Source organism: Odocoileus virginianus, chromosome 13 (genome assembly GCF_023699985.2).
Source record: "Odocoileus virginianus isolate 20LAN1187 ecotype Illinois chromosome 13, Ovbor_1.2, whole genome shotgun sequence".
NCBI lineage: Eukaryota > Metazoa > Chordata > Mammalia > Artiodactyla > Cervidae > Odocoileus > Odocoileus virginianus.
In genome coordinates, this window is record NC_069686.1 from 54,139,117 (window position 1) to 54,155,509 (window position 16,393).

General features: G+C 41.4%; 1 protein-coding gene across 10 annotated transcripts in view; it reads left to right on the forward strand.

Moving 5' to 3' along the window:
* The window catches only part of NCKAP5 (NCK associated protein 5), a 1,117,154-nt gene that overhangs the window by 607,037 nt on the left and 493,724 nt on the right, over positions 1 to 16,393 (forward strand). For all 10 annotated transcript variants that reach the window (XR_011491008.1, XM_070476293.1, XM_070476296.1 and 7 more), the window contains one exon: positions 5,911 to 6,044. Coding sequence is in view for 9 of the 10 variants with exons in the window: in XM_070476293.1 (XP_070332394.1) it covers positions 5,911 to 6,044 (134 nt within the window). In the remaining variant the exon portion in view is untranslated. The remainder of the gene's footprint in view (positions 1 to 5,910; positions 6,045 to 16,393) is intronic.

Sequence of the window (16,393 nt, forward strand, 5' to 3'; positions counted from 1 at the left end):
GGTACATGTACACCATGGAATATTACTCAGCCGTTAAAAAGAATTCATTTGAATCAGTTCTAATGAGATGGATGAAACTGGAGCCCATTATACAGAGTGAAGTAAGCCAGAAAGATAAAGACCATTACAGTATACTAACACATATATATGGAATTTAGAAAGATGGTAATGATAACCCTATATGCAAAACAGAAAAAGAGACACAGATGTATAGAACAGACTTATGGACTCTGTGGGAGAAGGCGAGGGTGGGATGATCTGAGAGAACAGCATCGAAACATGTATATTATCTAGGGTGAAACAGATCACCAGCCCAGGTTGGATGCATGAGACAAGTGCTCGGGCCTGGTGCACTGGAAAGACCCAGAGGGATCGGGCGGAGAGGGAGATGGGAGAGGGGATCGGGATAGGGAACCCATGTAAATCCATGGCTGATTCATGTCAATGTATGACAAAACCCACTACAATATTGTAAAGTAATTAGCCTCCAACTAATAAAAAATAAAATAAATAAAATAAAATAAGCGTTAAAAGGCGATCTAAGATGGCATTGTGGGAAGATGCTGAACTCACCTCCTCCCATGGACACTCCAAAACTAGGCTACCTATGGGACAATTCCCTCTGAAAAAGACTCCCAAACTAGCTCAACTTTTTCATCATATCAAGTGAGAAAAAGGCCCCATCGAGGTGGGTAGAAGCAGATACCTGACCCTGCCTTAAACCCCACACCCTGGCATGGTGACCCACAACTGGGAGGGAACTCATAAATCCTGAACTTCTCCCTCAGGAATGGGAAGTCTATACCACACGTCAGGCACCCCAACTCAGGACTTGCACCCAAGAGACAAGCCCCCAGAACACCAGGCTTTGAAAGCTAATGCGGCTCATGATCATGAGACCCAAAGAGCTATAGTGAACTGGAAAACTGCTCTTAAAGGACTGGTTCACCCCAGGGCATAGCACAGAGGTGGCAGTTACAAAAGCTCCCAGACCCTGTGTGAAGATTTGTTTGCTGATCTTTAAGTGTTTAAGTGCCTGCCAGAGGGGAAGGGGCCTGTTTGGATTCTGACCATGAATGGAGGCACTGGCCAGTGGCATCCTTGCACTCTTCCTCTGCCTCACTAAAGCTTGGGGACACCATATCTTTTCTTTTCTTCTTGGAAGGTGGCATCTATGTGGTCTCTCCCTGCCAGACCCCCAGTGCCAGTGTCTCAAGATGGGAGCTGTCACACACAGCTGGTGCCCTGGAGTTTCATGTCTGGCATACAGTTTTCTGGCCGCAACCCAGAGGGCCACCCTTGGGCACCTGGCTCTGACGGCCAGGATACTTGCTTTGCTGGGTTCATGGGAGTGTAACAGTCAGGAGACAGTGCTTAGCAGGCTGCCACCCCCAGTACACAGATAGCAGACTGTAACACCCCTGGTCTTTCTGAGGAGGCCCATTTCCTTGTCCAGAAGCTCCTGGCCTGACACACTCCTAGCGACTCATGGAAAGGCTCTCGGGGTGAAGGCTGGTGGACACGGTCTTTATCCTCTCACTCTCCCTCACTCTAGCTTCCTGGTATCTCCCAGAAAAGAGCTTGTGCCCTTGTCTGGTACTCTCATTTCTGCAGCAGCCGCAGAGGGACACCCCGATATTACCTGGCTCTAGAAGTCAGCAGGGCTTCCACTCGTGGGTCTCACAGCATGACAGCCGCTGGAGAAAGCGTTTTTAAATAGCTACCACTTGAGGGCACAGCAAGAGGCAACAGACCCAGGAACTCAGTCTTCTATGAAAGACTTATCAGCATAGCAGCAGTGTGAGGGGCATTCTTCTAATTAAACACACATCAAAGGACTGACTTCAAATCTTTCAAAGACCTTAGAGGGCAGATGCTCTCTTCACACTCTGTACTTGCTCCAGAATGCCAGTGTCTCTTGGGAGATAGCTCTAACCTGTGTCTGGTGCCCCAGTTTTTGTGGGCACAGGGGATGCTCCTTGATTGCCTGGCTCTGGTAGCCAGAGGGGCTTGCATGGTGAAGTCCCACAGATGTGTAACAATCCAAAGCAGTTCTTAGGATGCTGCACAGACACTGGAGTGAGACACAGGTTTATTTAGTCTTTCGGTGAAAGAGGCCTGTTTACTTATCCTGGAGCCTCAGCCTGAGGGACAGCTTCAGATTTACCACTCATCTGGAGGCTGTGGCGGTAGTCTTGGGAACAGACACTAGTGACTTCCAAATGCCTTCATCTAGAGCCCTGAATATTGCAGCTGTTGCCCAGAGGACACATCCAGATTGCCTGGTCTGGAGCCAGCAGGGTTTGCAGCTGCATTCCCAAAGGAACTTGAATCATTTGCCTATGTCCAAAGCTACTGCCTGAGGGGTCTGTCTTCCAAGCACCCTGAAACTAGGTGCTGACTGAGATCTTTCCCTTTATAACACTGACAGTTCTTGGCACACCACCGCCAACTGGGAGCCATTAAAAAATAATAAAGCAGACTACCTGGTCAGTTACAAAGTTTCATGAGAAAGCCGAGATCTAGGGCAAGGAGGCGGGGAGACACAAGTGTTTCACTTAATACACAGAAACAATCATAAAGAGTCAAGCAAAATACGGAAACAGAAAAATATGTTCCAAATGAAAGAATAAGGTAAGACCTCGGAAAAAACCTAAATGAAGTGGAGATGAGTAATTTACCCAATAAAGGGTTCAAAGTAGTGGTTATAAAGATACTAATCAAATGTGGGAAAAGACTAAATGAATAGAGTAAGAACATCGATAGAGATAGAAAAATGTAAGAAATTACCAAACAGAAGTCAGAGAGCTGAGGATCAAAATAACAAATGAAAAATATACTAGATCAGTTCCTCAGCAGAAGAAGGGATCAGTGATCATGAAGACAGGGCAAAGGAATTCATCTAAGCAGAACAGAAGAAAAAAAGAATTTGAAAAAAGGAAGATAGCGTTAAGGGACTTATTAGACAACATCAAGCAGACTAACATGTCTACTTCAAGAAAAAAGAAATATCTCAAATAAACAACCTAACTTTATGCCTTAAGGAACTAAAAAAAGATAAACCAACTAAGCTTAAAGTTCATAGCTGGAAAGATGTAACAAAGATCAGAGTAGAGATAAATGATATCTAAAAGTTTCTAAACTAAAAAAATGTTGACTAAAAAGGCAACGGAAAATATCAGTGAAACTAACAGCTGATTCTTTGAAAATGATGACTGAGAAAACTTTAGCTAGACTTACCAAGGAAAAAAGGGAGTTCATCTTTCATTGTCCTATCTTTTTGCCTTTTCATACTGTTCATGGAGTTTTCAAGGCAAGAATACTGAAGTGGTTTGCCATTCTCTTCTCTAGTAGACCACATTTTGTCAGAACTCTCCACCATGACCCGTTCATATTGGGTGGCCCTACAGGGTATATGCCTCATAGTTTCACTGAGTTGGACAAGGCTGTGGTCCATGTGATCAGATCGGTTAGTTTTCTGTGATTGTAGTGTTCAGTCTGTCTGCCCTCTTATGGAGAAGGATAAGAGGCTTATGGGAGCTTCCTGATGGGAGAGACTGATTGAGGGGGAAATGGGTCTTGTTCTGATGGGTGGGCCATACTCAGTAAACTTTAATCCAATTTTCTGCTGATGGGTAGGGCTGTGTTCCCTCCCTGTTATTTACCTGGGGCCACCTAGACAGCATATTAAAAAGCAGAGACATTCCTTTGCCAACAAAGGTCCATCTATTCAAAGCTGTGGTTTTTCCAGTAGTCATGTATGGATGTGAGAGTTGACTTTTAGGAAAGCTGAGCACCAAAGAATTGATGCTTTTGAACTGTGGTGTTGGAGAAGACTCTTGAGAGTCCCTTGGACAGCAAGGAGATCCAGCCAGTCCATCCTAAAGGAGATCAGTCCTGAATATTCATTGGAAGGACTGATGCTGAAGCTGAAACTCCGATACTTTGGCCACCTGATTGGAAGAACTGACTCATCTATAAAGACTCTGATGCTGGGAAGGCTTGAAGGCCAGAGGAGAAGGGTACAACAACAGAGGATGAGATGGTTGAATGGCATCACCGACTCAATGGACATGAGTTTGAGCAAACTCTGGGAGTTGGTGATGGACAGGGAAGCCTGGCATGCTGCAGTCCACGGGGTCACAAAGAATCAGGGACAACTGAGTGACTCAACTGAACTGAAGCTGTGGTGGAGGTAATGAAGATAATGGCGACCTCCTTCGAAAGGCCCATGCATGCACTGCTACACTCAGTTCCCCCATCCCTGCAGCAGGCCACCACCAACCCATGCCTTCACCAGAGACTCCTGGACACTCACGAGCGAGTCTGGGTCAGTCTCTTATGGGGTCACTGCTCCTTTCTCCTGGGTCCTGGCACTCAGAAGGTTCTGTGACCCCCAAGCATCTGGTTCCCCAGTCCTGTGTAAGTTTTGGCGGCTCTGTGGTGGGGTTAGTGGCAGTGTCCTCCAAGAGGGCTCATGGCACACTCTGGTCTACTATACCCAGGGCCGCTGCCCCTGCGGCAGTCTGCTGCTGGCCCGTACCTCTGCAGGAGACATTCAAACAGTTCTGTCTCGGTCTCTGTGGGGTCCCTGGGTCCTGTTGTGCACTCGGTTTGCTTGAGCCCTCTGAGCGTCTCTGGCGTGTATGCAGTTTGATTCTAAACGCGATTTGTCCCCTCTTACCGTCTTCCTGGGGCCTCTCCTTTGCCCTTGGGCATGGGGTATCTCCTCAAAGCCTCTCTAGCGCCGCGCAGCTGCCACTCCCTACCCAATAGAGCAGGCTTTTTACGCAGGGGAGAGAATATAGTCAAAGTTGCCGAGGCACAGAGTGTGAAGTATTTTTAGAGGACCTTGATTTTTTTCCAGAAATGGTCTGTTTCATTCATGGCCCTCAGAAGAATTTTTTTTTTCCCATGAATGATACAGTGAATCAAGTTTCATCTGGGTAATTCAATGTACAGAGTCATAGTGTTTGATTTATTTAGAGATTCAAGTCTCTGCTTCCATGCTTTCCCTTGAAGAATGTAGGTCCCTCATAATCAGGCAGTCTTTGATTTTCATTGTTGATTATATATGCTGTACACAAATTGCTTAATTTAGTAGTATCCGTAGCCATAATAGCATGACATGCTTTTAAAAAAGAAAAGGCAGCAACAGCAGCAAAACAGAACCAAAACAGTTGTTAGTTTTAGCTGAGTCTATAATGTCAGAGTCTGAGCATGTGTGCTTTTTATCTCTTCCCAAAGTGGGATTTTGCTGAACCATTTATCCTGGGTCATCCAGTCCCTCTTTTTAACTCCCGATGTCCATTTGTGAGGAGCTCATTTTCTGGGATTACAAATAAACCACTTTATTTGTAAATTGAAAATTTATAAATTTATAAAAATCTAATTGGGCAAATACAAAATAGTTCTTTAACCTTATCCTCATCAGCTCCATGGTGTAATTAAGTTGGAATGTCTGTATGTAATACAGAAACGTTCCCTTTAAAGTATTACTAGAGATTGAAGAGATGAAATCATTCTCAACAGCCACCAATGAACTTACTCGTTATTACTCAAAATGGTTTGCATTTGCTAGTATGGCATTATTCATTCTTCGGTCTTCATCTCTGCCTAGGAAGCCACCTGGTTTGGTGGAAATCATTCAGACATTGGAGTCAAATCAGCCAGGATTGAATACTTGTTACATTGTTTGTTTTTACGGCAAACTAATGTCTTGGATCCTTGGTTTCCTAGATAACAAGAGATTAATACTAGAACCTACTTCATGAGGTTTCAATGAGGATAAAATTAATTAATTTATAAAGTCCAAGGTAGCATGTAGCAACCAAAAGTGACTACTGATTATTTTGTAGTAATATTTAAGAAACACCTTCTTAAAAGTCATCCTCTGTGTGCCTTTCGCAGCATGAGAAGCTGATACATGAATTGGAAGAGGAGAGACACTTGCGTCTTCAGAGTGAGAAGCGCTTGCAGGAGGTGACACTGGAATCTGAGCGCAACAGAATTCAGATGCGCGGCCTGCAGCAGCAGTTCTCCAGGTACTGTTCTGTCCCGAGCATCTTGCTTCCTGAGCTGCATTGCTCCCCATACCAGTTACACCTTTGCTTAAATTGCCACTGTGCAAGCTCATGTTACATTTGAGAAGCTAATGACCAACAGTTTAGCTTCTAGCCAAGCCATCCAATTGCGTTTGGACCAATCTTCTGGAACTTTCCATTTGTACCTCAGACTTAAATTTGTTGAACTGAGTTATATTTTCTTCCCTGATGGCTTTTCAGAGTATCTTTCCAAAGTAAGATAAGTGGGCTATGTGGCCTGTAGGTATGATCTGGGAAAGGCCAGCCAGAAGGATGCAGTTTTACTGGGCTTATAGTCCTATTTTCAGGTAGAGAGGGTGTGAATCTTCCAGTAAACTCTTACACCTTATTTAGAGTAATATTTAGAATCTGTTAAAATTAGAATCAGTGTTTTTACTTTAAAAAACATAACTTGAATTTGAAACGATTTGGGAAAAGTAACTCTTTGATTTAATGTCAGCACAGTAAAAATCTTTCAACTTTCAAATATGGTTAATGTGAGGCCAGGTAAAGTTTCAACCTATTATTTAAAATCTCTGCAGTTTCACAGAAGAAACACAAACTTGTGCAATTACAGTCCTAGAATCGGATCTAGGCACCCTATGAGAGACTTTGCTTTTGTTTTTGTGTTTTACTTCACTTTGCAAAAACCAGGAAAATAATTTTTAACTCTTTTCTCCCTCATGAGGCTGTCTCAGATTCAAATTTTTAAAATTTCCCTAAGATTTTCTTCAGCAGGCTCTGTCTTGCCTTGGATTTACCATTGGGATTTGGATAGAATTGGTGATGATAATTTCGCTTCCTCATCATGAGGCTTTTGTATTGGTAACGGTTTTATCTGTGTTCCAGGAAGAGAGCAGAATCGAGCCTTTAGATGATTTATCTCATGCTGGCTCGTACCATGAATGTGTGCGATTTTGGTTTAGCAGCATCTTGGAGGAATAGGGTAGAAAGGATGGATGACTCCTCTGTGTTCAGAGTCATAATTTAACACCCTGTTCAACTCTTGGAGCCCATGATAATACAGGTGCTGTAGAAATGCACCAATCAATACTTTAACAAATGCATGTCCCACCCCTCACAGGCTATTACTTATACAACCTTGTGCTCAATTTTTCATTGTGTTTGATGGCAACTCTCACTTTATGTCTCCCACCGTGAAATAATAGCTCCTCCCCCACCCCCTGAAGCAACTTTGAAACAAGTGCTGCTTTGTAATACTTGCCATTGTAATGATATAAGAAAGGAGGGTGCAGATCGTGCTGCCCTTGTACCATCTAATTGAGATGTCTCTGTATTCAAGCTATTGATTTACAGGACGTGAGGCATCGGCACAGTAAATTATTTTCCTATGATGCCAGGCCATCTGCTGTAAATCAGATGACAATCCCATACAGATTTGAGTTGCACAAGAGTGGATGCTACATCCTAGGCTGAAAAAGAAGATAATTATTTGTAAAACAGATAGTGCTTTGTTTTACATACTGCTTTTGTGAAGATTTTTTTCCCTCAACATAATCAGTTTTCTTGGTAAGCATCTTTGACACTGAAAGTTCAAGGCCAGTTACAGCCAGGCAAGTAATGTAAATCAGCAAAAGATGGGGGAGAAAGCATATGTAACAGAGAAGATAATTATAGAATAATTTAAGTAGACCCACTAAACCACTGCTGACGGCCTTTCACATTTTAAACTTTGGTTTGTAAGATGTCTCTAGTTAGGCTTATTTAAACAGTCCTGTTACTGTACTCTAAGTCTCTATAAAATCCTCACCACTACAAAACATGTCTATAGCACATCACCCTGAGACACATGTTGCTGTTGTTCAGTCGCTAAGTTGTGTCTGACTCTTTGTGACCCCATGAACTGAATCATGCCAACCTGGGACATGTTTAGTATCTAAATGCTCATGTAAATAAGTTCTATAATTCGAATAATTGTATTGAATTTAAAACTTTTAGAGTCAACAGGTCCTTTTAGTACATGATGATATCTGAGGTGTACTGTAGACATACTTTGAGTATTGTTCATGGGGTGAGTTTATTTTTAAAAATAATGTAAGTCTATTTTTTCAAAGGACGTGATGTGACTTAAAATAAAAGGCAGTTTTAAAATAAGACTATTAAAAACAGAAAATGAAGACTATGAAAGGGAAGCGTGCTTTCTGAGAGTGGGCATTTAATTTAGCTCTAAGATTCATGGCAGACATGATTAAAAGGACATTAAGACGCAAGAGGACATGTAATTATTACCTCAGAGACAAAGGCTACTACTCTTTAGAAACATTATCTTTGGCAGTAAACTCATAGTAGAATGCATTTCATAGACCCCTCTAGAGACGGCATTGACGGATATGATAGACAATGGTCCAAGATAGTACAAATTATGATTAGTTCATAAAAGTATTATTGTGTCTGCTATGTCACTTATGTCTATGAAGTTAAGCAACTTCGCATTGCATGAATTAGGAATGTTTGGTCCATGTTTGTGTGAAAACAAGTAAAATAGGCAGAACTTCACTGTTCCGTGTTCTCAAACACTATATCTCAATTTCATGGGGACGTGTAGGTATACATGTGTTGTATCTTTCTAATACACTTTTATGAACCTAGAGCACAGAGATATGAGATATTGAAGCCTGGGCTGAGTCGAATGAGGTATATTCATGGTATTGTTGATCACACTGTATCCATGGGAGAATCTAAACAGTAGTCAAGGAGATTCTGAGGCTCAGGTCCAGGAATGACATGAGGCATTGAAGGGAAAAAAAGAATAATGAAGTTAGAAGATGGTTCAGTTAGGTACATGTGTAAAATAGAGTTCAGGTGTCAGAATGAGCGATTCAGAATGATTTGGAGGCTTGCTTTTTACAATTTCAGTTAGGTGATGGGCTTGGTGGCTTAGAAGCACTGGGCAAACCTGGCTTGTGATTATCTGTGGTGATGAGTAACGGGATCACTTAGGTGATAAAAATCTATTAAAGTGTTGAACGAGTAGTTCTCTCTTATGTCACCACCAGACCTTCACCTGTAAGTCCTTTCTCCCTCTTGACCTCTGAGTAGGGTATAATGATTAGCAGGAGTCCAGAATTCGGGCAATTAAAAGAAAATGTGGCCAGAGGTTACATAATTACCTCTAAGCTCATAAATCAGAAATTGCCTTCACTGAGGGTGATTCAGGCAGCCATAACAAACTTGATTCAGACCATTTACCTTCTTTAATGTAAATTCAGAGAAGAAAAGGGATGCTGTCAAATTTAGCCTTCCTCATAGATGAAGGCATGAATCAAGCCAGATGTAATAAGAAGTACTTAAAGGCAGGTGGTGGTGTCATTAGGGCTACCCCTTCTCTGATTATTTAGTGATTAAATCAAGGATGCTTTCCAGATGTCAGAGCAATTGTTTAACCCATTGTCTGTGTTGTATACATGTCTTGGGGTTAGCTTTGTGATATATTTCTATAGCTCCCTTTAAACTGTTTGAACTGTGATTGTCAAGCCAGCCAATGTCAGTGGTGCAAACAGAGGTTATGGCACTTCCTTCCTTCCTATGTAAAGATAATTAGTGTTTGAACCCCAGTTTCATTACTCCTTCAATGGCTCAGTAGGTAAAGAATCCTCCTGCAATTCAGGAGATACAGTTTCAGTCCCTGGGTCAGAAGGATCCCCTGGAGGAGGAAATGGCAATCCATTCTAGTATTCTTGCCTGGGAAATCCCTGGCAGGCTACAGTCCAAAGGGTTGCAAAGAGTCGGACATGACTGAGTGAGTGAGCACAACTCATTATTCCACCTTGAGTGAATGAAGTGGCATTTTCATCAGGTAGGGTGTATTGAAGTGGAGTACTGAGCAATGGCCACAGGAATGGAAAAGGTCAGTTTTCATTCCAATCCCAAAGAAGGGCAGTGCCAATGAATGCTCAAACTACTGCACAATTGCACTCATCTCACACTAGCAAAGTAATGCTCAAAATTCTCCAAGCTAGGCTTAAAAAGTACATGAATTGTGAACTTCCAGATGTTCAAGCTGGATTTAGAAAAGGCAGAGGAACCAGAGATCAAATTGCCAACATCTGCTGGATCATGGAAAAAGCAAGAGAGTTCCAGAAAAACATCTACTTCTGCTTTATTCACTATGCCAAAGCCTTTGACTGTGTGGATCCCAATAAACTGTGGAAAATTCTGAAAGAGATGGGAATACCAGACCACCTGACCTGCCTCCTGAGAGATCTATATGGAGATCAGGAAGCAACAGTTACAACTGGACATGGAACAACAGACTAGTTCCAAATTGGGACTGTACATTGTCACCTTGCTTATTTAACTTACATGCCGAGTACATCATATGCAATGCCGGGCTGGATGAAGTACAAGCTGGAATCAAGAAGGCCAGGAGAAATATCAATAACCTCAGATATGCAGATGACACCACCCTTATGGCACTAAGTGAAGAAGAACTAAAGAGTCTTTTGATGAAAGTGAAAGAAGAAAGTGAAAAAGTTGGGTTAAAACTCAACATTCAGAAAACTAAGATCATGGAATCCAGTCCCATGACTTCATGGCAAATAGATGAGGAAACAATGGAAACAGTGACAGACTTTATTTTGGGGGGGGGGCTCCAAGATCACTGTAGATGGTTACTGCAGCCATGAAATTAAAAGACACTTGCTCCTTGGAAGAAAAGTTATGACCCACCTAGACAGCATATTAAAAAGCAGAGACATTCCTTTACCAACAAAGGTCTATCTAGTCAAAGCTATGGTTTTTCCAGTAGTCATGTGTGGATGTGAGAGTTGACTTTTAGGAAATGTGAGTGCCAAAGAATTGATGCTTTTGAACTGTGGTGTTGGAGAAGACTCTTGAGAGTCCCTTGGACTGCAAGGAGATCCAGCCAGTCCATCCTAAAGGAAATCAGTCCTGAATATTCATTGGAAGGACTGATGCTGAAGCTGAAACTCCAATACTGTGGCCACCTGATTGGAAGAACTGACTCATTTGAAAAGACCTTGATGCTGGGAAAGATTGAAGGCAGGAGGAGAAGGGGATGACAGAGGATGAGATGGTTGGATGGCATCACTGACTCAATGGACATGAGTTTGAGTAAACTCTGGGAGTTTGTGATAGATAGGGAGGCCTGGCTTGCTACAGTCCATGGGGTCGCAAAGAGTTGGACAGGACTGAGCGCCTGAACTAAACTGATCATTGATTTCTAAAAAACCGACCTGTGAAGAAATAAGCCACTCTACAGAGTACTAATTTCATCCAAAGCATGCATGATTTGCACAAGTATTTGTGTTGGCACCTTAGGAAACAATTGAATCAATGAGTAGGTTATTACTAAAAACTGCTGTTCATATTAGACAATCAACTGCTTTTATTGTATGCACAATAAGATAGAATACAGTGAAAGTGAAAGTCACTCAGCCGTGTCCGACTCTGTGATCCCATGGACTGGACTGTAGTCCCTGGAATTCTCCAGGCCAGAAAATTGGAGTGGTTAGCCTTTCCCTTCTCCAGGGGATCTTGCCAACCCAGGGATCGAACCCAGGTCTCTCACATTGCAGGTGGATTCTTTACCAGCTGAGCCATACAGGAAGCCCAGGATACAGGATGTGTCCTCAAAACCATAGTCTCCAGGTGGAGAAGCTGTATGTACATCTAAGACGCAGACAATGCATTTTTAGTTCAGCTGTAAATGAAGGGACATTTGTCTAAATTCTGGACAGCCAGACTTCATATTTACTAATGTATATTTTCATGCAAAGACATGAGTCATATCAAATGAAATAAATAATTGAGTAGTGAAACTAGCAGTAATAACATATGTGATCATCATGTGGAAACTCTATGCTGCAAATATATTTATGAAACTTTAAATTAGAATCAACCTGGTAGACTCACCATCAGGCAGACATCTTTTGTAAGCGATCTGCCTGTTAGCAAATCACATCACACCCAAATCATCAGGAATCAATGTTTCTCTGCATCCTTGAAATATTCCAGGCATGGGGTGTGTGTGTGTGTGTGTGTCTCTGTGTGTGTGTGTGTGTGTCTGTGTGTGTGTCTGTGTGTGTGTGTGTCTGTGTGTCTGTGTGTGTGTCTGTGTGTGTGTGTTTATGCCCCGCAGTGGAAATTTCAGTAACAGGAACAATTAAACTTTGTCACTTATAATTGACTAAGATAGTTAAAAATCACCCAAATGGAATCCAAGCTTGCAGTCTATCTCCAGAATTTCTCAGCACCTGTTTTGACCTTCTCTCCTGCACTGTTATCTGCTGCCTTGAAGCTGAAGCTATTTCTTTGCTTACTGTAAGGGGATTTGGCCTCTCACAGTTGATTGCTGTGCTTAAGTGCAGTCTGCTGCTTGCTGAACTTTAAGGAGATCTACATGGAGCTGGTTTTACCACTTAACTCCTTCACTGGCCGCTGTTCACATTATCATATCTCAGAGACTTTATGGAATCCTAGGGTTCATTTTCTGTAGCTCATTTGGAAGCTGTAGGCACCTGACATAGAAGTGTGTGTTGAAGAAAGTAATCAGTTCAGTTCAGTTGCTCAGTCGTGTCCAACTCTTTGCAACCCCATGAATCTCAGCACGCCAGGCCTCCCTGTCCATCACCGGAACCTACTCAAACCATGTCCATTGAGTCAGTGATGCCATACAACCATCTCATCCTCTGTCATCCCCTTCTCCTCCTGCTCCCAATCTTTCCCAGCATCAGGGTCTTTTCAAATGAGTCAGCTCTTCACATCATAGAAGTTTCAGCTTCAGCATCAGTCCTTCCAATGAACACCAAGGACTGATCTCCTTTAGGATGGACTGGTTGGATCTCCTTGCTGTCCAAGGGACTCTCAAGAGTCTTCTCCAACACCATAGTTCAAAAGCATCAATTCTTTGGCGCTCAGCCTTCTTTATAGTCCAACTCTCATATCCATACATGACTACTGGAAAACCTATAGCCTTGACTAGACGGACCTTCGTTGACAAAGTAATATCTCTGCTTTTTAATATGCTGCCTAGGTTGGTCATTACTTTCCTTCCAAGGAGTAAGTGTCTTTTAATTTCAAGGCTGCAGTCACCACCTGCATTGATTTTGGAGCCCCCAAAAATTAAGTCAGCCACTGTTTCTACTGTTTCCCCATCTATTTCCCATGAAGTGATGGGACCAGATGCCATGATCTTAGTTTTCTGAATGCTGAGTTTTAAGCCAACTTTTTCAGTCTCCTCTTTCACTTTCATCAAGAGGCTCTTTAGTTCTTCTTCACTTTCTGCCATAAGGGTGGTGAAAGTAACATGCCCTTCATTGTTCTGCCCACATATTCCTTTCTACCTCTGTATCTGTCTGGTGCATTAGAAACACGTTGTCTACATCTTTAGAAGGAGTGAAACATAAGAAGATGAGAAGAGCTGTCGGCTGACCTTTGGGCCATCAGCAGCTCAGGGCTCTTCTGCGCCTGTTCTCCATTTGCTCAGTTCCCAGAGTGTTCGTCAACTTTAACCTGTCACTGAGTCTGGCTCTCCTGAGTGTGTTGTTTCTCCTAATGAATGTAGACAGCACTTTCCTATTGATTTGGAGTTGCTGGTACCACATGATCAGCAATATTTCTGGCTGAGACTTCTCATAAAAATGGAGGCTTCTTATTTGCTTCTCTGGGTAAATCTACCAGAAGTTTAAAGTGACATGGGGCTTCCCTGGTGGTCCAGTGGCTAAGACTCCATGCTCCCAATGCAAGGTCAGGGAACTAGATCCCACGTTCCACAGGCCACAACCAAAAAGTAAAAATAGCAAAGCAACATTGGTCAGATAGCTTCTCTTCAAATGGGAACAGATGGAATAAATGAGTTTGCATGGCATCTTTTAAAATGCTTGGTTAACATAATAAGAATCATACTTTGATGTCAGAAATCTGTGTCTTAGTGATATAGTGGATAAGTCCTCACCTGAGCAAAGCAGAGAGGGTCTAAAATGAATTATATAGACAATGGAAAGAAAGGAGGCCTTTTAGAGCTCCCTGAGCAGCTTCTAACTTAATGTGAAACATTCCTTGATTCCCTTGTAGTTCTGCCTCTGCATAATACATGATGATCTTGTCACAATTAAAAAAAAAAATTTCAGCAGAGGTATATGTTGTTGAGTAGGCAACATGAAAGTTATATAGCCCATTATTCATGTCTGGTAGAAAAGACTGTATTAACATAGAATACAGTTCAATTTCATTTCAAGGAGCCCTATCCTATGGAATATGAGGTTTTCTAATACCTCATTCTAGCCCCACTCCTAACTAGCTTAATAACTGTGGTTAAATAGTCTGACCTTTCGGGATCTCATTTCACTCATTTGTAAAATGAGTAAGTTGAATTGCATTATAGTTTTATATTGCTTTTTAGGCTTTTGAAAAGGCCATGTTTTAGAACTGAAATGCATTTCTTGAGTGAAGTTATAATTACACTATTATAACCAGGGTTCCTTGAAGTCCTAACCAGCAGGTTTCATGTTGAGAAGTTGAAATGGATCATCTTATTCTCCATGTTGTGATGACAATGACGCTTTTTGGAACAGTTTCACCATGTCCATATTGGTTACTTGCCTCTAGAGAAGTCGAGATGAGAAAACTGCAAAGCCTATGAAATATTTCTGATGAGGCTAGTCATATTGAATCCTGAGAAACCTGGCTGGTAAAAGGAAGCAAAGATCCTCCGCTATGAACATAACCATTATTGCTCTCAGCTCTGATATTGTCTCCTTTAGGATTTATTTGAACTAGTTTGGGGGAAAGCTGGAACAGAGAGAACTTTATGACAACCAGAATTGTTTTCACTTCTAAACAATTTCTCTGAAGGCATAGTCCTCAGTAAAAATACCAGTGATTTAGTCTCTCCTCCAAACATTTTTTTTCAATTACCGATTATGACTCAATGTACTATACCCACCCAACACACTTTTTCTTTTAAGAAAATAAATTCAAGATATGGGAGAATATATTTTAGTTAAGATTGAAAACTAAATTAATTCCTACTCTGAATAACAAGTGCTTTTTGGTTCAAGTTTACAGAAAATCCACTTTTCAAATGTATAGTTTGATCAGTTCTGACAAGCATATGTCATATGACTACTACTGCAGTCAAGATACAGAATATGTCTATGCCCCTGAAAAGTTCCTTCGTTTCCCTTTATTGTCTGTTCCCTCTCCACACCCTAAGACCCTGTCAATGACTGATCTGATGTCTGTCTTTGTAGTTTTGCCTTTTCCAGAAATTCTTCTTGTGTAAGTTATAAAGTGTTTAACTTTTCTGCCTGTCTGGCTTCTTTCGCTTAGCAAGTCTTCTGCGATGCAGCCCCGTTGTTGCTTGTGTCAGTGCTTCCTTCCCTTCGTTGCTCAGTCGTAGCCCCCTGTATAGAAATACTGGTGCCGCCATTTGTTTATCCACTCATCTGGTGAAGGGGTTCTTCCGTATTTGGTGATTGTAAAAGTTGCCCTAAACATACAACTTTCATACTCAAGTCTTAGTGAGCTTTCATTTCTCTTAGACAAATTACTAAAAATGGGATACCTGAGTCATATAGTGAGCCTATGCTTAACTTTACCAGAAACTGCCAGGCTGCTTTCCAAAGTCTCTGTGACATTTTGCATTTCCACTGGCAGTGTGTAGGGGTTCTCATTGTTCCATGGTGATAAATGCTTCTTGAAACACAAAACACAAAGACATAAGATCACCCAAAGCAAATGTTTGGCTTAATGAATTGTATTAAGGAGAATATTCTTGTAACCAACATCAAGTCAAGAAAGAGAATTCTGCCAGACCCCCCAGAATCCCTTCCCAGTGCCTCTTCCAATAAGTACCTATTATTATCTTCCTCCAATAAGTAACTATTATCTTGTTCTTAGAGCAGTAAATGCCTAGTGTTTTTAATAGTTTTTCAAAAAGTTTTATTAAAGTATATCTTATTTACAATGATGTGTTAATTTCTTCTGTATAGCAAAGTGATTCAGTTATACAGATATATATATATATATATATATATATATATATATATGTATACATTCTTTTAATAGTCTTTTCTATTATAGGTTTTAGCAAGATATTGAATATAGTTCCCTGTGCTATATTTATCCTTGTTTATCTGTTTTATATATAGTAGGAGGTAGCTGTTAGTCTCAAACTCCTGGCCCCCACATTTGGTAGTCATAAAATTGTTTTCTATGTCTGTGATTCTGTGTTAGTTTTGTAAATAAGTGCATTTGTATCATTTTTTAGATTCTGTAGGTAAGTGATATCTTTCTCTTTATTTGACTTACTTTGCTTAGTATGACAA